The following is a 24,831-nucleotide window of genomic DNA, read 5'->3' on the forward strand; positions in this document are numbered from 1 at the left end:
ACAGTCAATTCCTAGGCAGGTTGATAAGAAGTACGGGGGTCCCCTAGGAGAGAGGGGTCTGGAATTCTTAAGGAGGAGGAAAGGACAAATGTTTGTTTTTCCTCTACATTCCTTGGGATTATATAACAATCATGAATCCTGTTTGAGCACAATCTCTGGAAAAAAAACTTCTGGCCAATCCTATTATCTTAAAATGTAAATTATGGGAGTGGGTCTAAGTAAGGTCTTTACAACCCCCAGACATACTTTTGATTCACAGTAATAGCTAATTAAAAGTATATAACTCCATTGCTAACGCTAGTGAGGGGCACTCTTTCTGCCCCCTTCTGATGTCTATGTCAGAAGCTTTCTCCACCCCTTTCATACTTTAATAAAACTCTATTGCACAAAAGCTCTGAGCAATCAAGCCTCGTCTCTGGCCCCAAATTGAATTCTTCTCTTCCGGAGGCCAAGAATCCTGGCATCTTTTCATGGGTCAGCAACAACCTTTCAGAAGTTCCTTAAAAAATTAAAAATAAAACTACCCTGTGATCCAGCAACTCCACTACTGGGTGTATATCTAAAGAAAACAAAAAAATAATAAAAAAAAATACATGTACCCCAATGTTCATGTCAGTACTGTTTAAAATTGGCAAGGTATGTAAGCAAACAGTGTTCATCAACAGATGAATAAAGAAGATGTGGTAAATACATATATTTGAATAATAGCCATAGAAAAAATGAAATTTTACCATTTGCAACAATGGGGATGGGCTTAGAGGGTATTATACTTAGTGAAATAAGTCCCAAAGAGAAAGATAGATGCTGTATATTTTCACTTAGATGTGGAATCTAAAACAAAAAACTCAAAGATACAGAAAACACATCAGTGGTTAACAGTGGGGAGAGGATGAATGGAGGTGGAAGATACGAAAAAAGGGGTTAAGAGGTACCAAAATACTAGGTATAAAATAATAAGCAACAAAGATATACAGTACAGAGAAATATAGTCATTACTTTATAATAACTAAATATGGAGTGTAATCTATAAAACCATTGAATCACCATGTTGTATACCTGAAGCTAACATAATATTGGACTTAAATCAACTGTACTTTTTAAAAAATGTATGTAGAGAAAACACAAGCAAATTGTATTTTAATAGTGGGTAGCTCAGCTGGTAAAGAATCCACTTGTAATGCAGGAGACCCTGGTTTGATTTCTGGGTTGAAAAGATTCTCTGGAGAAAGGATAGGCTACCCACTCTAGTATTCATGGGCTACCCTCGTGGTTAGATGGTAAAGAATCCACCTGCAATGAGGAAGACCTGGGTTCGATCCCTGGGTTGGGAAGATCTCCTGGAGAAGGTCTTGGAGGAGGTCATGGCAACCCACTCCAGTGGAGAATCCCTATGGACAGGGGAGCCTGGTGGGCTACAGTCCATGGGGTCGCAAAGAGTTGGACATGACTGAGTGGGGATAGTAAATGAACCTCAGTGGAACTAAGGTTACTAAAGGTCATTAGAAGTGGTAAAATGTTGATAACAGTAGACTGTGATAGCTTATGTATGTATATAATGCTTTTAATATAGTAGCGTTAGTCGCTCAGTCATGTCCGACTCTTTGCGACCCCATGGACTGGAGCCTGGCAGGCTCCTCTGTTCATGGAATTATCCATGCAAGGATACTGGAGGGGTGGTCATTTTCCTCTAGCAACCACTATGAAAACCATACAGAACAATATATTCAAAAATACTACAAATAAATTATTATGGAATCCTAAAAACTGTTCATGTTTTTGACAGAAAAGAATATTGGGAAACAGAAGAAACAGAAAACAAGTAATAAATTGGCAGACTTAAGCCCTAATATAATAATCATTTCACATGCTAACTGTCAATATATCAATTAAAAAACAAACATGACCAGAATGGATAAAATGGAAAGATCCAACAATGCTGCTTACAAGAAATTCAAATCAATGACAGGTTGGAAGTAAAAAGATGAAAAAAGACACATGTAAACATTAACCAAAAAATAAGTGATCATATTAATACTAATGTAGAATTCAGAGCAAAGAAAGCCAATTTTACACAATCTATTTAAGAATACAGGAAAAGAGAATTACTTTCTAACTCATTTTGTGAGGTTCATATTATCCTGATACCCAAACTATGGAAAAATAGTACAAAAGTGAAAACTCCAGCTCAATATCTCTTGTGAGCTTAGATAGAGACGATCTGGACAAAATATCAACAAATTAATAAAGGACTTTATAAAAATTATACATTCTATATATGCTGCACGACCAAGTGGTATTTATTCCAAGTAGAGACGGCTGATTCAACATACCAAAAAATTAATATAATCTACCACATCAAGAGGTTAAAGATAAAAACATAAAATGATCACATCGGTAGACAACAGAAAAAGCTTTGGAAAAAAAACTAACACATTCATGATTAAAAAAGAAAAGTCTCACCAAACTAGGAATAGAGAGGAAATTTCTCAACAAGATTCTATAAAAGTTCTACAGCTAACATCATACTTAAGAGTGAAAAAATGGAAATTTATCCTATTACATCAGGGAATAAGGCAAGGATATCCACTTTTCCCACTCTTATTCAACACAATATTGAAATTCCTAGCCATTGCAATAAGTCAATGGGAAAAAAATCATACAAATTAGGAAATGAAAAATAAAATTGTCACCACCCATAGAAGATATTACTCTTTACATAGAAAATCCCAAGGAGTCTTTAAAAAAATTTTTCTGGAACCAATCAATGAATTCTTCAAGGTCACAGGCTATAGTACAAACACACAGAAGTCAGTAATGTTTTAATATAGTAAGAATCAACTTGTGAAAAATAAAATTAAGAACACAGTGCTGCTTATCACTCCCTAAGAAAATTAAATGCAAAGATATAAATTCTAAAAAAATGTATAGGATCTGTATCTTAATCTTATATATAGAAATTTCTAAATAATACACAAAGATACTCAGAGTTAATAAACATAGTCAGCAAATCTGCATGTACAAGGTCAATACACAAATATCCACTGTATTGTATTTCTATACACTAGCAATGAACAAATCCCAAAGTGAAATTAAGAAAGCAATTCTATTTGCAATATCATAAGAAGAATAAAATACATAGGAAATATTTTAACCAAGGATGTGCAAGACTTGTACAGTGAAAATTACAAAACATTGTGAAAAGCAGCTAAGTAATACCCAAAAAATAAAACACCCTGTGTTCATGGATTTAAAAATTTGATATATATAAGAAGGTAATACTCTCCAGGGTAATCTACAGATTCAATTTAAACTTACCAAAATCTCAATGGCCTTCTTTTTTTCCCCCCCAAGAAATGAAACAGCTGACCCTAGGATTCATTTGGAATTGCAAGGGACAGCAAACAGGCAAAATAATCTTAAAAAATAACAAAGAGGATTCACGAACCCCAACTTCAAAACTTAATAGAAAGTTATGGTAAATAGTGTGATACTGGCAGAAGGACAGATACAAGGAACCAATCGAATAGAATTGAGAGTCTGGGAATAAACCTATATGTCTAAGGTCATTTGATTTTCTACAAGAGTGTCAAGATCATTTAATGAGGAAAAGAATAGTCTATTGAACAAATGGTGCTAAGACAACAAGATATCCACATGGAAAAGTTTGAAGTTGGAACCCTACCTCACATAAACCACAAAATTAATTCAAAATGAATACAAAACCTAAATGTAAGAGAAAAAGGTATAAAAGCTCTTAAAAGAAAGTATAAAAATAAGCTTTCATGACCTTGGATTTGGCAATGGATTCTTAGGCATTACACTAAATTCACAAGCAACAAAAGACAAACTAGATAAACTGGATTACATCAGAATTAAATACTTTCATGCAATAGTAGACACTATCGAGAAAATGAAAGGCAATCTACAGATGGGAGAGAATATTTGTAAATCATTTATTTCATGGGGTCTAGTATCTGCATATGTAAAGAGCTCTGACAATTGAACAACAAAGAAAAATAACCCAGTTAAAAAATGGTCAAAGGACTTTAATAGACTTTTCTCCAAAAAAGAAAAAGACATATAAATGGCCAATAAATATATGAAAATATACTCAAAATTAGTCACTAGGAAAATGCAAATCAACCCACAATTAGGTACCATTCAGAGCCATTAGGACGGTATAATTTAAACAAAATAACACAATACTAAGCAACAAGTGTTGGGAAGCCTGTGGAAAACTTGCAGCCCTCTACACTGTTGACAGAAATATAAAATGGTGTGGAAAAGCCTGGCAGTTGGTCAGGAAGTTAATCATAGAATTACCATGTGTCCCAACAATTCCACTCCTATGTATATATCCAAAAGAATAGAAAACATGTATACATACAAAAGCTTATACACAGATGTTACTGACAGCACTATTTAAAACAGTCAAAAAGTGGAGACAATCTAATGCCAATCAACGGATAAATGAATAACAAAAACAAACATATCCACATGATGGAACCAAGTGCTGCTGTACGCTACAACAGAGAAGAACTTCAAAAAGATTATGCTAAGTGAAAGAAGTCAGGCACAAAAGATGACATATTATAATTCCATTTGCATGAAATATCTATAGGTAATAGGTAAATCCATAGGAATGAAAATCAGATTAGTGCTTGCCAGGGTCTGTGGAGGGGAAATTGGCTGTGACTGTTTAATAGTTGGGAAGTTTCTTTCTTAGATGATGAGAAAGTCTTGAAACTAGATAAAGGTAAGTCCTGAAAAATCTTGTGAATCTACTAAATGCCACTGAATTGTACATTTTAATATGGTTCATTTTATGTTATGTAAATTTCACCTCAATTTTTTAAAAAGTGGATATCAGGGATGATGTGAGACTCAGGGATGTGTACTTCATAAATACTTGATAATAAAAAAAAACTGATATTTTATAAAGGGAAAGAATAAGAAACAGAGTAGGGGTTGTGTAAAAGGTATGCTTCATAAACTATTAAGTCATTTATAAATAGCTGACAATTTCATGTAAAAGTCATGGTGTCACTCTACAGAAAAAATTGAATTCTCTTTATATAATTTTGCTTCACTGAGATTGTTATATCAGAATGTCATGCACCTTTACGAGTATTAGAACTAATGCTGTACAGTGTCTAACACAGTGTTTGACACAGAATGGGTCCTCACTGAATGGTCATTACTATGGGAGGGGCATAAGGGCAGGCCTCCCCGTCTTCAGTTCTGCTCCATCACCTGCACAGGGGTGGACACTGCAAAGCGGGAAGGGGGAGCCACACTACACAGTGTTTCTCCTGCAGACTGTATGGGGCAGAGGTGCAAAGGGGGCAGGAAAGGGAAGCTGCTGCATTGGAAGAGGAGGTACCAGGTCACGTGCGATGACTATGGCATGTGAGCAGCTTACTTGGACTCCATCTTTGTGTGCATGAGTTTTCCTTTCAAACTGGGCCTGCTTCTTCAACTTCCTCCTCTGTGTCTTCTCCAGCCACAGGTCATCTAAACTGATGTGTGAGTGCTGAGGGATACTCCTGCGTTGTGAAGGAGTCTCCCGGGGGACGTCTTCTGCAGAAACGAAGGGAAGAATCCATGTCCCCACCTCAGCAGTACTGAATGGCCCCGGAGCTGGCTCAGTGTGAAAAGCTTTCAGATCCTGGAAGCAACTGGGCTTCTTGCCTGGTTGTTCTTCCCACAGCATGTGGTTCTAGAGAACAGAGAGGAGAACATATCGAGTGAGCACAGTGTTCTTTCTGTGTTCAGTTTCTTTCTATGTTTTGGTTAATCCCCAAAATACAGATTCCAGTGAAGTACTTTGTTCACAGTAATTTTGGAAAATGTGAAGACTAGAAACAAAGAAACCTTGTTTCTGTTGAAATTTTCTATTTTCAAGACTATTTCAAAGCATCAAGTCTTCCTCCTTGATCAAAGAATTAGGTCTTGAAAGTAATTCATTAGAAATATTTTTTAAGGGTCAGTGGTTGGGGCAGAAAGTTCTTGCCTAAACAATACTCCCTGAGAACAGAATTTGAACAGAGATGCACAGGCATTTGTTACTCCTTACTTAGCACAGACATTGACTAGACGTGGGCACACTGCACCTTCCTTAAGCACCTATGCTTCCATCGTTTTGTCTGGGTTGCCATCATCCACTCAGGAACCCTAACTGAATTTCAAAGCAACATTTGTCCACACTAACAGAATACTTTGGCTTCATGTTGCACAACCATCTCTCTGTGCTTTCAAATCAAAGAAGCAGAAACCTTTCTTCCCAAGTGTTCTTTGAGCACCCCCAGTCCCACTCTAGTGGACACCTCCTTCACATCCCCACTTTGGAATGTCATCCCCAAGTACTTTGTGTATACTATTTGGTGGAAACAAAGGTGAAATTTCTCTTAACTATTTCAAGAGGCTTTGTATAGTCACGTATACACACAGATCCAGACACACACATGGAGAAAGAAGAGGAAGCGGAGGCATAATTACTACAGAATGGCTTTGGTGTACAGCCTGGGAATTGGAACTTTTCAAAGCTTGGCAAGTGATTCTAATATGCATCCAAGGTAAAGAATCACAGTGTATTTTTGGTACCCAAATATTGCTCTCAGTTTAAAAAGTGCTTTACTTAGATCCCTCCTGTCAACTTCACTCTAGCTAGAAGCCACAAACATATTATCCATATCCTGTAAATAAGGTAATAGAAACTCAGAAAAATTAAGTGATAACCCAAGTTCACACAACTCTGTGTGTAATTAAGATAGTTGATCCTTGAACAACATGAGTTTGAACTGCCTGGATCTACTTGTGGATTATTTTCAATAGTAAATGCTACAGAAGTATAGAATCCATGGATGGCTGAACCCCTAGATGTGGAACTGTGGGTTTGGAGGGCTGACTGTTAAGTTATATTTGGATGTTCCACTATGCAGAGAGTAGGCGCTATTAACCCTGGCATTGTTAAGTGTCAGCTGTATTCTTCTGATTCTAAATCCCATATCATTTTCACAATTCCACATGGTAAGAATTCCTGTTGTTTTACAGGTGGAAATAACATCTCCTTAACTAAGCAAGGACTGCACCTTAGGCTCTTTTAAAATTCTCAAAGTTCTTGCAAAGGGAATTGAAGTTAATGAGCACATCTTTATGCAAGACTCTCTGATGTGCATTTTATGTATGGTACATAAAGAAGCTGTCCTCCTAAGACTTTCAGTGAGTAAATGACACAAAGCTGCCCAGAAGGAAGCCAGCCTACCCTCCATGCTGAGGCGTCCACAGGAACGTGGTTACTGCCACTAGATATGAGCTCACTCATTTTTGAACAAAAGAAACTTGGACTTTTCCAATGTGCCGTCCCCTAGGCTTCTACCAGCTTGTACGTGAGTTATTGGCTGGGACCTCTGATGCTGTTAATGAAAGATTGATCCTCAACTTTTGCTTTATCAGAATTTTAGAACATTACCATTTTCATAGCTTGGCTATAGGCCTTTAGAGGGAGTCCTGGCTGGAGAATGGTGCTCTAAGTGCAAAATTTCACCTTTATTTTTTCCATTAGCTTAATGGAAAATAGCCCCCCTCCCTCCCCATTTCCCCACCTTGGGGGTGCTATTATGGCCATATATCCATTCACTCACCAAGGAATTTTGATTTTCTCAGTAAAAAAAGTCTTTGTTTGAGGCTATTAATTAGAGCAGTATCTGTAAAACCACCACCATCACCCAGTATGATGGGCAGCTTCTAAGACGGACCCAAAGACCTCACCACCTTGATGAAGGCCCTTGTATGAGCCCTTCCCCTTGAATATAGGCTGGACTTAGTGACTTACTTCTAATGAATGACTTTGGCAGAAGTAACGGAATGTCATTTCCAAGATTAGGTGATAAAAAGGTTGTAGCTTCCATTTGAGGGTGCCTCTCATGGACCCCTTGCTGTGGAAGAAGTCAGATGACATACTGTGAATAGGGCCGTGGAGAAACTCGTGTGGCAAGAAATTGTCTCCAAGTCAACAGCCAGCACGGATCTGAGGCCTGTTAACAGCTACCTTAGTGAGTATGGAAGCAAGACCTCTTGCAGTCTGGCCTTGAGCTGAATACAGCCCCTTGCAAGAGACCATGAACCCAAGTTTAATCAGCTGGTTTTACAGCAATAGGTAGAAACTTGCTAGACCTGAAGACTTTTAAGCCCCGTATTATCCAGCAATTTCACTACTGGGCATATATCCTGAGAAAACAATTCAAAAAGACACATGTATCCCAATGTTCATTGCAGAACTATTTACAATAGCCAAGACATGGAAGCAACGTAGATGTTCATCAACTGATGAATGGATAAAAAAGTTGTGAAATACACACACACACACACACACACACACACACACACACACACATACAACGGAATATTATGCAGCCATTAAAAGGAACAAATCTGAGTCAGTTCTAGTGGATGAACCCAAAGCCTGTTATACAGAGTGAAGTAAGTCAGAAACAGAAAAACAAATATTATATATTAATGCGTATATATGGAATCTAGAAAAATTGTACTGATGAACTTATTTTCAGGGAAGGAATAGAGACACAGACGTAGATAATGGGTTTGTGGACACAGTCGCGGAAGGAGAGGGACAAATTGAGAGAATAGCATCGACATATATACACTACCATATGCAAAATAGATAGGTAGTGGGAAGCTGCTGTGTAACACAAGGAGACCAGCCTAGTACTCCATGATGACCTAGAGGGGTAAGATGGACGGGGTGTGAGGAAGGGAGGTATGTGCATATTCATCTCTGATTCACAGTGCTGTACGGCAGAAACCAATACGACATTGTAAAGCAATTACCCTCCAATTAAAAATACATTAAAATAAAACTAAGGAGATAAAATATTTGTTCACTGAAAACTGTAAGACTTTGATGAACAAAATCAAAGAAGATTAATGTCACATGTTAAGATGCTTTATGATCATGGATTAGAGGAACAAGTATTGTTAAAATGGCCATACTACTTATAGCAATCTACAGTTTCAATGCAATACCTATTAAAATTCCAAAAACATTTTCCACAGAAATAGCACAAACAATCCTAAACTTTGTATGGAATCACAAAAGATCCCAAATAGACAAAGCAATTCTTTGAGAATGAAGGACAAAGCTGGAGGCATTGTGCTTCCTAATTTCAAACTATATAATGAAGTACTCTAATCAAAACAGTAGTGACATAAAAACAGACATGTAGATCAGTGTAACAGAAAAAAAGCCCAGAAATAAACTCACTCATATATAATCAATTAATTTATGACAGAGGAGCCAAGAATCTATGATGGTGTCAAGAATATATGATGAAGAGGACAGTTTTCAACAAAGGATGCTGGAAACTAGACACCCACATGCAAAAGAATATCTTTTACCATACACAAAAATCAACCTTAAATGGATTGAAGGCTTGAATGTACAACCTGAAACCATAAAATTCCTAGAAGAAAACATAGGCAGTAAACTCCTTACATTGGGTGTAGTGAAGAACTTTTCTGGATTTGACACCAAAACCAAAGGAACAAAAGCAAAAATTTACAAATGGGATTATATCAAACAGTAAAGTTTCTGCACAACAAAGGAAACCGTCAACAATACGAAAAAGTAACAATACTCAATGTGAGATAGTATTTGCAAATAATATATCCAATAAAGGGTTAATATCTAAAGTATATTAATACATAGAGCTTACACAGCTCAAAAACAAAAACAAAACCCATCACAATTCGATTAAAAAGTGGATGGGGGTAGGGTGTGAATACACACTTTTCCAAAGAAGACATAGAAATCGCCAATAGGTCCTGAAAAGGCACTCAACAGACCTAATAATCAGGGAAATGCACATCCACAGCACAATGAGATATCATCTCACACCTGCTAGAATCATCAAAAAGACAAGACATGCCAAGTGTTGGCGAGTATGAGGATAAAAGAGAACGCATGTGCAATGTTGGTAAAAATGTAAACTTGTACCGCCACTATAGAAAACAGTTTAGAAGTTCCTCAAAATATTAGAAGTATAACTACCATCTGATCCAGAAACTCCACCTTTGGATATTCAAAGAAAATGAAATCAGTAACTTGAAAAGATACATGCACCATTGTGTTCAACTGCAGTTATTTGCAATAGCTAAGATACCGAAACAATCTATTGATAGATGAATGGATAAACAAAATGTGGTATATATACAATGGAATATTTTTCAGCCTTAAGATAGAATGAAATCTTGCCATTTGTGACAACATAGATGGTCCTTGAGTACATTAGGCTGTTTTCAATTTAAGTCAGACATAGAAAGATTTATGATTTATTTTATGATCTCACTTATATGTGGAATCTAAAAACAAAAGCTCATAGATACAGAGAAAAGACTGGTGGTAGCCGGAAGTAGGGGATGGGAAGGTGCATGAAAGGAGGGAAGGGAGTTAGAAGGTACAAACTTCAAGTTATAAAAGTCTTGTGGGTGTAATATGCTGTCCTTGTTGTTCAGTCAGTAAGTTGTGTCTGACTCTTTACCACACAATGGACTGTAGCACACAAGGCTCCTCTTTACTTCACTATCTTCCAGAGTTTGCTCAAATTCATGTCCATTGGGTTGGTGATGCTATCTAAGCATTTCATCCCCTGCCGCACCCTTCTCCTTTTGTCGTCAATCTTTCCCAGCAACAGGGTCTTTTCCAAAGAGTCGACTCTTTGCATCAGGTGGTCTAAGTATTGGAGCTTCAGGTTCAGCAACAGACCTTCCAATGAATATTCAAGATTGATTTTCTTTAGGAGTGACTGGTTTGATATCCTTGCAGTCTGAGGGACTCTCAGTAGTCTTCTCCAGTACCACAATTTGAGAACATCCCTTCTTTGGCACTCAGCCTTCTTTATTGTCCAACTCTCACATCTGCACATGACGACTGAAAAAAACCCTATCTTTGACTATGTGGACTTTGTTGGCAAAGTGATGTCTCTGCTTTTTAATATGCTGTCTTAGGTTTGTCATAGCTTTCCCTCCAAGGAGCAAGCATCTTTTAATTTCATGGCTGCAGTCACTATCTGCAGTGATTTCAGAACCCAAGAAAAGAAAATCTGTCACTGTTTCCACTATCCCCCCTTCTATTAGTCATGAAGTGGTGGGACCAGATGCCATGATCTTAGTATTTTCAGTAATGAATTTCAAGCTAGCTTTTCCACTTTCCTCTGTCATCCTCAAGATGCTCCCTAGTTTCTCTTCACTTTTTGCTCTTAGAGTGGTATCATTTGCATATTTGATGTTGTTTATATTTCTCCTGGCAATCTTGATTCCACCTTGTGATTCATCCACCCTGGCATTTTGCATGATGTACTCTGCATAGAAGTTAAATTAGCAGGGTGACAACATACTCGTTGTAGTCCTTTCCCAATTTTGAACCAGTTAGTTGTACCATGTCGGGTTCTGCTGCTTGACCCACACACAGGTTTCTCAGAAGGTAGGTAAGGTGGACTGGTATTCCCATTTCTTTAAGAACTTTCCAGTTTTTTGTGATCCACACAGTCAAAGGCCTTCGTGTAGTCAATGAAGCAGAAGTAGATGTTTTCCTGGAACTCTCATCCTTTCTCCAGATTCAACGAATGTCGGCAATTTGATCTCTGGTTCCCCTGCCTCTCTCAAACAGAGCTTATAAATCTTGAAGTTCTCAAACATGTACTGCTGAAGCCTAGCTTGAAGGATTTTGAGCATAGCATGTGAAATGAGTATAATTGTATGGTAGTTTGAACATTCTTTGACATTGCCCTTCTTTGGCATTGCAAGGAAAACTGACATTGTCCAATCTTGTGGCCATCGCTGAATTTCCAAATTTGCTGACATATTGAGGGCAGCACTTTAACAGCATCGTCTTTTAGGGTTTTAAATAGGTCAGCTGGAATTCTGTCACCTCCACTAGCTTTGCTTGAAGTAATGCTTCCAATGGTGCACTTGACTTCCTAAGGCCACTTGACTTCACCCGCTAGGATGTCCAGCTCTAGGAGTGACTACACCATTGTGGTTATCTGAGTCTTTAAGACCTTTCTTGTATAGTTCTTCTGTGTATTATTACCACTGCTTCTTAATCTCTTTTGCTTTTGTTAGGTCCTTACCATTTCTGTCCTTTATAGTGTCCATCTTTGCATGAAATGTTCCCTTGATATCTCCAATTTTCCTGAAGAGATCTCTAGTCTTTCCCATTCTATTGTTTTCCTCTATTTCTTTGCATTGTTCATTTAAGGCCTTCATATTTCTCCTTGCTATTCTCTGGAACTCTGCATTCAGTTGGGTATATCTTTCCCTTTCTTCCTTGCCTTTCACTTCTCTTCTTTCCTCAGATATCTGTAAAGCCTCCTGAGACAATCGTTTTGCCTTGTTGCATTTCTTTTTCTTTGGGAAGATTTTGGTCACTGCCTCCTGTACAATGTTACAAACCTTTGTCCATAGTTCTTCAGGCACTCTGTCTACAAGATCTAATCCGTTGAATCTATTCATCATCTCCATTGTATAAAATAAGAGATTTGATTTAGGTCATACATGAATGGCACAGTGGTTTTCACTACTTTCTTCAATTTAAGTCTGAATTTTACAATAAGGAGCTCATGAACTGAGCTACAGTCAGTTCTAGGTCTTGTTTTTACTGACTGTATAGAGTTGCTCCATCTTTGACTGCAAAGAAAATAATCAATCTGATTTTGGTATTGTCCATCTGGTGATGACCATGTGTAGAGTCATTTCTTAGGTTGTTGGAAAAGGGTGTTTGCTATGACCAGCGTGTTCTTCTGGCAAAACTCTGTTAGTGTTTGTCCTGCTTCATTTTGTACTCTAATGCCAAACTTGCCTGTTATTCTAGATATCTCTTGACTTCCTATTTTTGCATTCCAATCCCCTAAGATGAAAAGGACATCTTTTTTTTGGTTTTTGTTCTAGAAGATGTTGTACTTCATAGAACCAGTCAGTTTCAGCTTTTTCAACATCAATGATGGGGGCATAAACTTGAATTACTGTGATGTTTAATGGTTTGCCTTGGAAATGAACTGAGATCATTCTGTCATTTTTGAGATTGCACCTAAGTACTGCATTTTGAATTTTTCTGTTGATTATGAGGCCTATTCAATTTATTCTAAATGATTCTTGCTCACAGTAATAGATATAATGATCCTCTGATTTAAATTCACCCATTCCTGTCCATTTTAGTTTACTGATTCCTAAGATGTTGATGTTCAATCTTGCTATCTCCTGCTTGACCAGGTTCAATCTACCTAACATTTCAGATTCTTATGCAATATTGTCCTTAACTGCACTGGACTTTCACCACCAGACATAGCCACAGCTGAGCATCATTTTCCTTTTGGCCCAGCCACTTAATTCTTACTGGAGCTTTTGGTAATTTCCCTCTGTTCTTCCCCAGTAGCATACTGGACACCTTCCAATGTGAGGGACTCATCTTCCTGTGTCTTTTTTTTTTTTTTTTTGCATTTTCATACTGTTCAAAGGGTTCTCCAGAAAATAATATTTGAGTGGGTAGCCATTTCCTTCTCCAGTGGACCCTGTTTTGTCAGAACTACTCACTATGACCCATCCATCTTGGATGGCTCTGCATGGCATGGCTCATAGCTTCATTGAGTTATGCAAGCCCATTCACCATGACAAGGCTGTGATCCATGGGAGGGGGTCATGTACTATACACCATGGCAATTACAGTTAACACTGTATTGCATATTTGAAAGTTGCTAAGAGAGTAAATTTTAAAAGTTATAATGACAAGAAAAAGAATTCTGGCTGGGACTTCCCTGGTGGTCCAGTAGTTAAGAATCTGCCTTGCCATGCAGGAGACATGGATTGATTTCTTGTTGGGGAACTAAGATCCCACATGCTACAGAGCAACTAAATTTGTGTGCTGCAACTACTGACCCACACACCACAAATAGAGTCTGTATGCCTCAATGAAAAAGATCCTGCATGATGCACAAAGATACTATATGCTGCAACTAAGTCCAGATGCAGCCAAATAAATAAATAATATTAAACAATAAAATATGTAATGGCTTAGAATTTCCCAAATGTGAGGAAAGATTTTGATAACCTAATTCATGACACTTACAGGTTACCAAACAAAATCTACTTAAACAGAACCTCTCCAAGACACATTATAATAAAACTGTCAAAAATCAAACACAAAGAGAGAATCTTAAAATAACCAAGAGAAAATAAGCTTGTAACTTACAAGGGAATCTCATAGGGCTACTAGTGGATTTCTCAACAGAATCTTTGAATGCCAGAAAAGAGTGTGATGATATATTCAAAGTGTTGAGAGTAAAAATCTGCCAACCAAGAATACTCTATCCAATAAAGTTATCCTTCAGGATAAAGGAGAGATAAAGATTTCCGGAAAAGTAAAAGCTGAGGGAATTGATCACTACTACACCTACCTTTGAATCCCCCCCTTTCTGGGGGGTATGCAAGAATACTGGAGTGGGTTGCCATTCCCTTCTCCAGGAGATCTTCCCAATCCAGAGATTGAACCCGGGTCTCCCGCACTGTAGGCAGACGCTTTACCGTCTGACCCACCAGGGACATCAATGAAATGTCAGTAAGTCAACGTGCAGTCCAGAAGCGCGCCGGCTGCGACGGACCGCGCAGAAACCTGGCCAAGAGGAGCTACCCCTCGTCAGAGGTCAGGGGCGGCGCCCGAGAGGAGATACCCCTTGTCCAAGGTAAGGAGCAGCAGCTGCGCTTTGCTGGAGCAGCCGTGAAGAGATACCCCACGTCCAAGGTAAGAGAAACCCAAGTAAGATGGTAGGTGTTGCGAGAGGGCATCAGAGGGCAGACAAACTGAAACCATAATCACAGAAAACTAGCCAGTCTGATCACAGGACCACAGCCTTGTCTAACTCAGTGAAACTAAGCCATGCCGTGTGGGGCCACCCAAGACGGACGGGTCATAGTGGAGAGGTCTGACAGAATGTGGTCCACTGGAGAAGGGAATGGCAAACCACTTCAGTATTCTTGCCTTGAGAACCCCATAAACAGTATGACAAGGTAAAATGATAGGATACTGAAAGAGGAACTCCCCAGGTTAGTAGGTGCCCAATATGCTACTGGAGATCAGTGGAGAAATAACTCCAGAAAGAGTGAAGGGATGGAGCCAAAGCAAAAACAATACCCAGTTGTGGATGTGACTGGTGATAGAAGCAAGGTCCAATGCTATAAAGAGCAATATTGCATAGGAACCTGGAATGTTAGGTCCATGAATCAAGGCAAATTGGAAGCGGTCAAACAGGAGATGGCAAGAGTGAACATTGACATTCTAGGAATCAGCAAACTAAAATGGACTGAAATGGGTGAATTTAACTCAGATGATCATTATATCTACTACTGTGGGCAGGAATCCCTTAGAAGAAATGGAGTAGCCATCATGGTCAACAAAAGAGTCCAAAATGCAGTACTTGGATGTAGTCTAAATAATGACAGAATGATCTCTGCTCGTTTCCAAGGCAAACAATTCAATATCACAGTAATCCAAGCCTATGCCCCAACCAGTAATGCTGAAGAAGCTGAAGTTGAATGGTTCTATGAAGACCTACAAGACCTTTTAGAACTAACACCCAGAAAGGAGGTCCTTTTCATTATAGGGGACTGGAATGTGAAAGTAAGAAGTCAAGAAACACCTTGGCAACAGGCAAATTTGGCCTTGGAGTATGGAATGAAGCAGGGCAAAGACTAATAGAGTTTTGCCAAGAGGACGCACTGGTAATAGCAAACACCCTCATCCAACAACACAAGAGAAGACTCTACACGTGGGCATCACCAGATGGTGAACACTGAAATCAGATTGATTATATCCTTTGCTTTTTATTACTCAAGGTGAATTCAGTGCTGTCCCTTAATATGGATCTTACAAAGTTAACTCTCTTTTTTTGTTAGCTGTATTTTTCTGAATAATGAAGAAGGAGGCAGAGGCAAGGCTGAGCACCGAAGAATTGATGCTTTCAAACTGTGGTGTTGGAGAAGACTCTTGAGAGTTCCTTGGACTGCAAGGAGATCCAACCAGTCAATCTTAAAGGAAATCAACCCTGAATGTTCATTGGAAGGATTGATATTGAAGCTGAAGCTCCAATACTTTGGCCACCTGATGTGAAGAGCTGACTCATTGGAAAAGACCCTGATTCTGGGAAAGATTGAGGGCAGAAGGAGAAGGGGGTGATGGAGGTTTGAGATGGTTGGATGGCATCATCGACTTGATGGACATGAGTCTGAGCAAGCTCCAGGAAATGGTGAAGGACAGGGAAGCCTGGCATGCTGCAGTCAATGGGGTTAAAGAGTCAGGCATGACTGAGCAACTGAACAATAACATAGATGACATGATCATAACCATGTTAAATATATGGTTCCAGAATAAAATTTGGAAGAAGATTTAATAGTGGTAGTTCTGGAATAAAATGAGAACTCTTGCTTCCTAAGAGCACTGTGGAATGAAGAAATGGGAACACCCCTGGATTCCTTGCAAATTTCTCCTGCAATTACAGCCTGCTCTCCCAGGAGCAACCAGTAGATGGAGCCTCACCTCTAGCTCTAAGTTCAGTTTCTTCCCAAGGTTGCCCAGGGCTTCAGCTAGAGAGAGCAAACTTTTCAGAGCTTTTCTCCCCTGTCCTTCCCATGTACATGTTCTGATGCACAAGGATGTGAGTTCTCATTCCTCCTGTGAGGTTTGATATAGAAAGAGGAAAATGAACGAACATCTTTCCAGCATCCAGTTCATGCCTGACTCCTTCTTGCGTCCTTTGCCATCACAGCGTGCAGGCTGTCTGGGAGTTTGCTGAGGCTCCCGCACTTGGGGGCTTCCCAGGCGGCACAGTGGTAAAGAATCCACCTGCCAGTGGAGGAGATGCAAGAGATTTGGGTTCAATCCCCGGGTTGGGAGAATCCCCTGGAGGAGGAAATGGCAACCCATGCCAGTATTTTTGCCTGGAGAATTTCATGGGCAGTAGAGCTTTGTGGGCTACAGCCCATAGGGTCACACAGAGTCAGACACGACTGAGCCCCCACATCTGCTCCTCCCATAAACACAGGGACAGTCTGAAGGGAATGCTGTTTCCCATTGTGCACATCTATACACATTAATATGTACAGCACTACTAAATCAGTTTTATGATTATATTATTTAGGTACTAAAAATCTTTTTGGACTACTTGATTTTACTCTGACTACTTGATTTTGCCTCAATATTAATCAATAGAAAAATAATTAACTAAATACAGTATAGTGATGCTATGAAATAGCATGCCAGTTTCAACTAGAGAACAAAGTATATAAAACCCCTGGAGGTCTGTATTTGCTGTTTTATTAAAGTAAACAAGAAAGCTACAGGAGAGTATGTGTGTACGACCTGCATCTTTTCCCCAAAGTGAAAGTGAAAGTTGCTCATGCTCATCGTATCTGACTCTTTGTGACCCCATGGATCGGAACTCTCCGGGCCAGAATACTGGAGTGGGTAGCTGTTCCCTTTTTCAGGAGATCTTCCCAACCCAGGGATCAAACCCAGGTCTCCCGCATTGCAGGCAGATTCTTTACCAGCTGAGCGACCCTCCTTATAATCCTATTGATGTGTGCAGATAATGTCGATAACAAACATCAGACTGCTGACACTATTTCCTTCTGTGGAATGTGACTGGGGACTTTAAAGGGAAATTGTTACCTTTTCTCTTCTACATCTGTACTGGCTTTGTTTTTGATTTTACTAATAATTAAAAATAAGCAAAACAATAGGAAAAAATCTTTGAAAGCTAATATTTAACACTTTACAGATGAGGACATATGTTGAATAAAGTGATGTAATTTCAGGTGGTAGTCCTCAGTTTTGAATGCGAAATGTCTAATTCCAGTGCGTTGGGAATGCCCTGTGAATGCTCACGGGCCCAGCTCGCTTCCTCCCAAGTAGCCCACAGAGAGCCTGGTGGCTGCAGTGAGCACCCAGACTTGTCGGTTATAGCACACAGGGCCTTCGGGCTGTCCTTGCACACAGAAGTGTTGTCCATGGGAGGAGCAGGTGCGGGGCCCTCAGCAAACACCCAGACAGCCTGCATGTATTCAGCAAACAGTGAGACGATTGTCAAGTGCCCAGGAAAGGACCAGACACTAAGCAGATGCTGAATAAATGTTCGTTCCTATTCCTCTTTCAAATCTTAACAGGAGGAGAGAGCAGGCCACATGTGTTTGTGAATCAGAACATACAGGAAAGCTGGAGTGCCTGAGCGCAGGGGAAAGGTGCACATCGATGGTGACTGACGCTTGCCGCAGGGAGACCACAGCCAGCTTGCTAAAGGGCTGGGTGCACCAGGAGCCCAGAGGCGGTGCATGCGGGTGGCAGGCTGCATTTGGCCCTGCTTGAGACTAATGCTGAACCTCTGGCCCTTCTGCACCAGCACAGTGCTGAGCACACAGAGACATCACATCTATTTGTCTAAAGAAGCAACAGAGCGAGGGCAAATGGGTGCAGGAGTGGGCAGGAAAAGGGAGGTCTGCTTTCACAGTCCCAACACTACTCTTTCTGGGATTTTTAAAAAGCTCTTCCCTCCTTCAGAGGGCAGCCTGACTTGAGAGAAATCCCAAGCTGTATCCCTCTTCTTGTGCCTGACCCAGCACCTGCTCCCTATCCTGGGTGGGTGCCTTTGCTTTGGGGGAGAGAACGTTTTATTTTACTAGGGATTTCAGAAGAACCACTAATCTCTCCTTATATTCAAACAAGTTAAACTGGATCAGGTTAGATTTCAGAAATAAACCCATAAACATACTAAAAGACAAAGTTGGAAAATTTCCTTTTAAAATTTCACAGTGGAGAAGAATGAAGGCTGACAGGTAAAAGCCTACATCAACCACTGGATACAAAATAACCAGACTGTGAACAGGTCACTGACACAAAGGGGAATTCAGATAGCTTGAATTACATGGGGAAAACAGAGATCACACAGAATTACAGCAAAATGCAGTTCCCACTTATTAGTTTGCCAAATTTCAGGAGATCAGTCTGGCTGTGTTGGTTCTGGTGGGACCCTCGTGTGTGTAAGTGGGGCAAGCTCCATGGAAGACAGACTGGCCTTCCTACTCCTTCCCTCCCCACACTTAGGAAAATGTCCTGTGTGGTCCCCTCCTTCTCTTGCCTTAAGAAGTGAAAGAATGTGAGTTGATTGATGTGAGTCACAGATAACTCACCTCACTTCCAAGAAGGTCCCTGAGTAAGGGTGCTGTGCTTAGGCCACAGGGACGCTGGCCTCTTTTCCTGCGCTCTTCCTTCTGCTCACCCTGGTCTAATGCCTGCAGAGAAAGTAGGAGGCGTATCCAGGCCTGGGACATCTTGGGGCTTCCCGGGGCCTCTGAGCTGTTGTCCACATGGCTGTAGCTTCCAAGAGAAACCACTGAGATGGCCCTACCCTTTTCAGGGCAGTGGAACTCTGCCTGCTGGGCAGGCCTGGGACTCTGGGGCTTGGGGCTCAGGGGCTTACAGGGCCCTCTTTGGCTTCCATGTGCCAGGTAGCAGGTGGAGCCTGAGGGAAGGGTGTGGCTGCTTCCAGCCTGCTGCCTCCCAGGACTGGTGGGTGACAAAGGCCAAGACTTTTCAGGAAAGGTACTCGGAGGTAGGTATTCACCGCTTTCCCGAGTATTTGTACATTTGATAGTTGGTTCACTTTTTCTCCTGTTATCTGAAGAAGTCAAACTGCTGGATGACAAAGGTGTGGGGGAATGTGTGGGTGTCCAATGATCTCTAAAAACACAGCTCTCCTTGTGTTCCGCCTGCTTCTCACAGTCGCTATTGGTCTCTGGTGGAAAATGGCTGGGGGTATTCAAGATTTCTGGTCCTGGAATCAGACTTACTAAGGAGGGTCTTTTGGGCCCTTGGGCATCTTTGCTTTTCAGGAATGTGCGCCAGGAACTCTGGTGCAACCTGCTCTTTTCCTTCTGGTCTTTGAAAGAACATGGAGAACATTCACCAGTGTTCTCTTTTTCTAAAACTCTTGACTCAAAAAAATGTGCAAAGGTCTTATGAGCTGAGGCCAACCTCGCCCTGAGTCTTTTCTCTGGAGTTTTGAGTCTCTTGGCGTCGCACCTTTCTGAGGACTGTCTTCTGCTACCCAGGTTCCCGGGCGTCTCCACGCGGCCCACTTCCATCAACCCTGGGACTCCTTGACTTGAGCCCTGGAGGCCGATCACCGGAAAGGTGCTGGCGTGCGTGTTGCAAGGAGTCCCAGCCTGGCCCGAGGCGCTCTGCGCGCTGCCCGTTGGGGGTTGACTGTCGGAGCACAGTTCCTCGAGGCCAGAGGAACTCCCAGGGTGGCCCCCTCCCGGGCTCTCGCCGGCAGAGGGCTTGCCTTTTCGGAAGGAGGTTACCTTGGGAAACGCCAGGAAGTTTCCAGGCTCCCGCGATGTGTGGCGGAGCTTGTGGGGCGGTCTGGGCTGTTGGAGCGCACTCTTACCGGCGCGGGCCTGAGCGCCGGGCTGCTTGTCCGAGTCTGCATCGCCCTCTGCTGCGCACACCCCTCGCGTGTCCTCCGGGCTCGGGGGCCCTCGGTTGCCCGCGGGGTGAGGGCCCCAGGCCTCGGGCTCCCCAGCAGCTTCCTCCCTGGCCGCTGAAGTCCTGGAGCTCTGGCTGGCCTCAGGTTGGCGCTCTTCCATAGGCGCCCCTGTGCTCAGCAGGTCCCCCGCGCGATCCTGGGAAGGCGTTTTTTTCCTCCCCGGTGGCCAATCTTCCGAAGCAGCCTGGGGGGTCAGAACTATCCCAAGCTCTGAGGCTTGGGCCACCTGCCGAAGAGCCCCATCCTTACCTCGCAGGCTGCAGGCTGCTGGCAGCTCACACTCATTGCCACAAGTTTTTGGTTTCCCAGCCAGAGGAGACTCACAGGGGGTCGCTCCAGCACTGTGGGGAGACCCTGGTCTTTCCTCTAGAAACTCACAGGACTGTGTTTTTAGCAGAGGACCCATTTTCCTCCTGGTGGCCTGCAGCCCTTTCTGCTCAACAGCTATAATGATGAGCGTGCCCCTAGAAGATGTGTCTGCTTTGGGCTCTGTCTGGAGGCCCTCTGCCAAGGGTGTGGTATCACCCTTGTGCCCCTGTTCACACTCCTCATCCCCACAGATGCAGTGAGACATGGTGGCTGCTGCGACTCCTGAAAACTGATGCAAGGCATTTTTTGTGAAGCTGGGATCTGGAGCAATCACGTCTTCTGCTTCCTTTAAAGTGTCCGCTGTGCTTGATTTCAGGGTCGTCTCTGGAGCATATGAATTATCTCTCCCTCTGGAGCAAACTCCGCAGTCTCTGTTCCACACCAGTGACCCGCTCTTGCTGGGATGCTGTGGGACCTTGGCCGTAGCAGATGGCTTTCTTTTTTCACTGAGGATATACTTTGATGTGTAATTGCTGGTTTGGTCTCCTAGCTCAGCAGAAATGTCCTGAAGATGCTTCTGTACATCACTCACGTCCTCAGCATCTGGTGCCTGGCCAGGGCCTCGGGGCTCCTCTGGTCTGCTTTCTGGGCCGTGTCTGGGCTTGCACTCTACTGGCACTGGCTCTTCCTCTGCGGTGAGGCTCACCAACTCTGCAGGAAGGCATGAAGAGACTGGGCAGGACCTAGAATCCTGTCCTAACTGGTTTTCCAGCCGAAGACATTCAGAGGGCTTGTCCTGAGAGGCCCTTTTCCAGCTCAGAGCCCTGAGTTTGTACTGATCCTTCAAAGAAAGAGCCTTCCTTTGGGAAGTAGGAAGTAAGTGAGACAGCTGGGTGGGAACAGCGTGAAGAGGGGTTTGTGTTATTGGAGCCCGTTCTGCTTCCGTCCCTTCCTTCAGATGGGTCCCAAACTTCACAAAGTTCTGCCCTAAAGGGTCCTCAGAGTTTCTTAAGGGAAACTCCGCTACGGAGTGGGCCCTGTTCAGAGTCCTTGTGAGCCAACAGCAGTGCCCTGGGAGTGCCCTGCCCTCATCATCAGTATTTTCTGGGGCACTATGGTGAAACTTAGCATGTAGGAGGCAGGATGTCCCTAAAGGAAGCCAGCAGGTGGCATCAAAGCTGGACTGGGAGCAGAGCAAGCCTGTTTTCGATGTGGGGTCTGGAGGACATTTTTTCCCTGTCCTGGCTCCCAGAGGGGCTGTGCTATTCAGCGGGCTTCTGAGGGACAGCCAGCATCCCCTCTCCCTGTTGTGGATATTCGGCCAGCTCTGGCTCTGTTCAGCGCACCAAAGAAGGAGGGGCCAGACCAGTGGGGTGCGCAGATGACTCTCAGACCTGAATTTCTGAGGAGAAAGAACAGAGAGCCCTGTGATGTCTTGGACAGTCACCACCTTTGCTGGTGAGGGGCTGTAACTACCTGTACGCCCCGGTGCACAGTCCCGCGTAAGGAGAGCAGCCCTGCCTGGGGGCAACTCTAGCTCTGGGCCAGCCACGTCCTCCTGGGGGATGGCGCTCACTTCTCCAGCAACTGTAGCAAAGGTTCGAAAGCCACTCTTGTGAGACTCTTCCTTGAAGTCAAGGCACAGATCTACTTCCTCCTTTGGGTCAAGCCCAGGGACATCTGTCAAATATTGCTCCTGAGGGTTTCCAGACGCTGGGGTGTCAAAGCAGCCCTTGTGTGCTTCCCTGTCCTCGGAGGTGCCGGGTGGGGGGAGGCAGATTCCCTCTAGGAGGTCACCAGGCAGGGACTCTGTGTCAGAAGCACTTTCAAAGGGATCAGTTTTGGTGTCTGATTGACTTTCACTCTGGTGGGACAGTGTCTCAGAATCATCGTGGTCTGTTTTCTGGCTCCATTTCTGTTTCTCTGGTTCTGCGGGAGGAGAGGGGAGCTGCTTATCTTCAATGTCACCATGACCTGGCAGGTCACTTGATTCTGGAGTCTGGGAGGGCAAGAAGAGAAGAGTCAGAGATATGGCCTGAGGACATCTGTACACATTACACTGTCCCTGCCTCCGTCAGAAGAAAGAAGGCTTAGAAATGTCTCATTAGTTCCCCACGTGCCCCTTGAAAGAGAGGTAAATATGAAAAGCTATCTTTTATTAACACAGAAAAGAAGTGATGGAATCAAACCCACACAATAGGGAAAAAGTGTAGCACATGGTTAGAGCAACCCTAATTAAAATAAGTGGAATGAGCATGGGCAGTTTAGTTAACAAAATGTGTGAGTCATGGTGAGGAGCATATCTCTGCCTCATGATTTCAGCAAGAAAGAGCAAATGAATATATGTTTGTTTGGTGTTCTGTTAGTTCTTATGCAACCAGCTGGATTAAAGTCAAAGTTCATTCACTTAGAAGTGTTTTCTGAGTTATGTTTGCTGCTGCCAAAGGAAAAAGAGAAGGACACAGACACACAAGGATTATTGAAGTTGCAATCATGTATCAAGATGTTGTAAATGCCCAAGATAGCTTTGAGAACAGGAGGAAAAGTAGGTGCTAGTATTTTCATACTTTCCTTCTCTCATTACACATGTTTCAATCAACTTGCTATAACATCATTTATATGCATCTCCTTAAAAGTATACAAACTTGAGCTTTTTGACAAATGTATATGCCCATGTATTAGATTGGCCAAAAACTTCATTTCTCCATAACCTGAAAACCTGAACAAACTTTTCTGGAAAACCTGAAAAAACTTTTCTGGAAAACCCGAACAAACTTTTCTGGAAAACCCAGTAACTACCAATATGATAAAAATCCTGAGTATTTCCTTTTCCCAGAAATGTCCCTGCTCTTCTCCAATCACTCTTCATCACCTCTCTTCCTCTCTGTGACCTGTTTCTGCCACGCAATCTAGATTTGCCTTTTCTAAAAGTTTCAGATGATCGGAATATGCAGAATGTATTCTTTGGGGACTGGCTTCTTTCTCTCAGCACAGTATTTTAGAGATTCACCCACATATCCCGGTTGTAGCATGGGATATATAAAACTGTAGCAAGTGTTTCAAGCAACACTTTGAAATTTGTGATAATGCTACCCAGCATTCAGTTATCTAATGTTCAAAGATTCCCCAGGCCAGAGCAGGACAAACACTTCCAGCTAAGGCTCCTCACACAAACTTTGTACAAAAGTCACTCAACCAGTCCTTCCTAAGTACATATTCTGAGGACTTGTCATTACAGGTTTCTCAAAATAAATGTGTTTTTAATCTTTCAATTGAGAGGAGAAAAGCAGACAAACACCAAAGAATGTAATGGTGATGTGTAAGGTATATAAACTAAAAGGTAGATTCAGAAAATAAAAAATAATATGATACTGTATTAGCATCAGATAGTATCATATAGTTTTCATGATATGAAAACTTTTCATATAGTTTCATATAGTTTCAAATATGTTGCAAAGCAGGAAGGAGTTGGGAATAGGAAAGGAAACATTAAAAATCAAACCATCTGGGAAAGAGGGCTTTGTGGTGGCCTTGGGGTATCCAAGACAAGAGAGGAAGTCCCCCTAGTCTGCTGGGGACACTTGCTCCAGAGGCCCAGCTTCCAGGTGGCAAGCCCCTCACTGTACATCAGGAACATAGCCTCTGGCCTACAGACTTCCCACGGCCTGGCAAAGCCAAGAAGGTCAGATGTGAATATGCCTTAGCAAGCAGGGAGGGCTGTGTAATGGCAAGTCTGTGCTTCATGAACAGAGAATTGAACAGGGAGCAGGGGGCCAGCTACAGGCTCCTTCTCAGTAACTCCTGCCTTCAAAAGCACCTCTGTTCCCTCACCTTGATGACCAATTATTAAACTGGAAAGGGACATGCTGACTTTAGAGCATTTCAGTAGTTCTTTCAACATTGCCATAGTTTGATGTCA

At 42.1% G+C, this 24,831-nt stretch overlaps 1 protein-coding gene across 1 annotated transcript in view; it reads right to left on the reverse strand.

The window, feature by feature from the left end:
* LOC136164252 (uncharacterized) overlaps window positions 1-24,831 on the reverse strand; it is a 64,706-nt gene that overhangs the window by 33,237 nt on the left and 6,638 nt on the right. Inside the window, exons 2-3 of the mRNA XM_065929004.1 lie at window positions 19,246-22,911; window positions 5,423-5,719 (exon numbers count right to left, since the gene is read on the reverse strand). Of these exons, the coding sequence (XP_065785076.1) occupies window positions 5,423-5,719; window positions 19,246-22,911 (3,963 nt within the window). The remainder of the gene's footprint in view (window positions 1-5,422; window positions 5,720-19,245; window positions 22,912-24,831) is intronic.

The sequence above is a fragment of the Muntiacus reevesi genome, chromosome 3 (genome assembly GCF_963930625.1).
Source record: "Muntiacus reevesi chromosome 3, mMunRee1.1, whole genome shotgun sequence".
Taxonomy (NCBI): domain Eukaryota; kingdom Metazoa; phylum Chordata; class Mammalia; order Artiodactyla; family Cervidae; genus Muntiacus; species Muntiacus reevesi.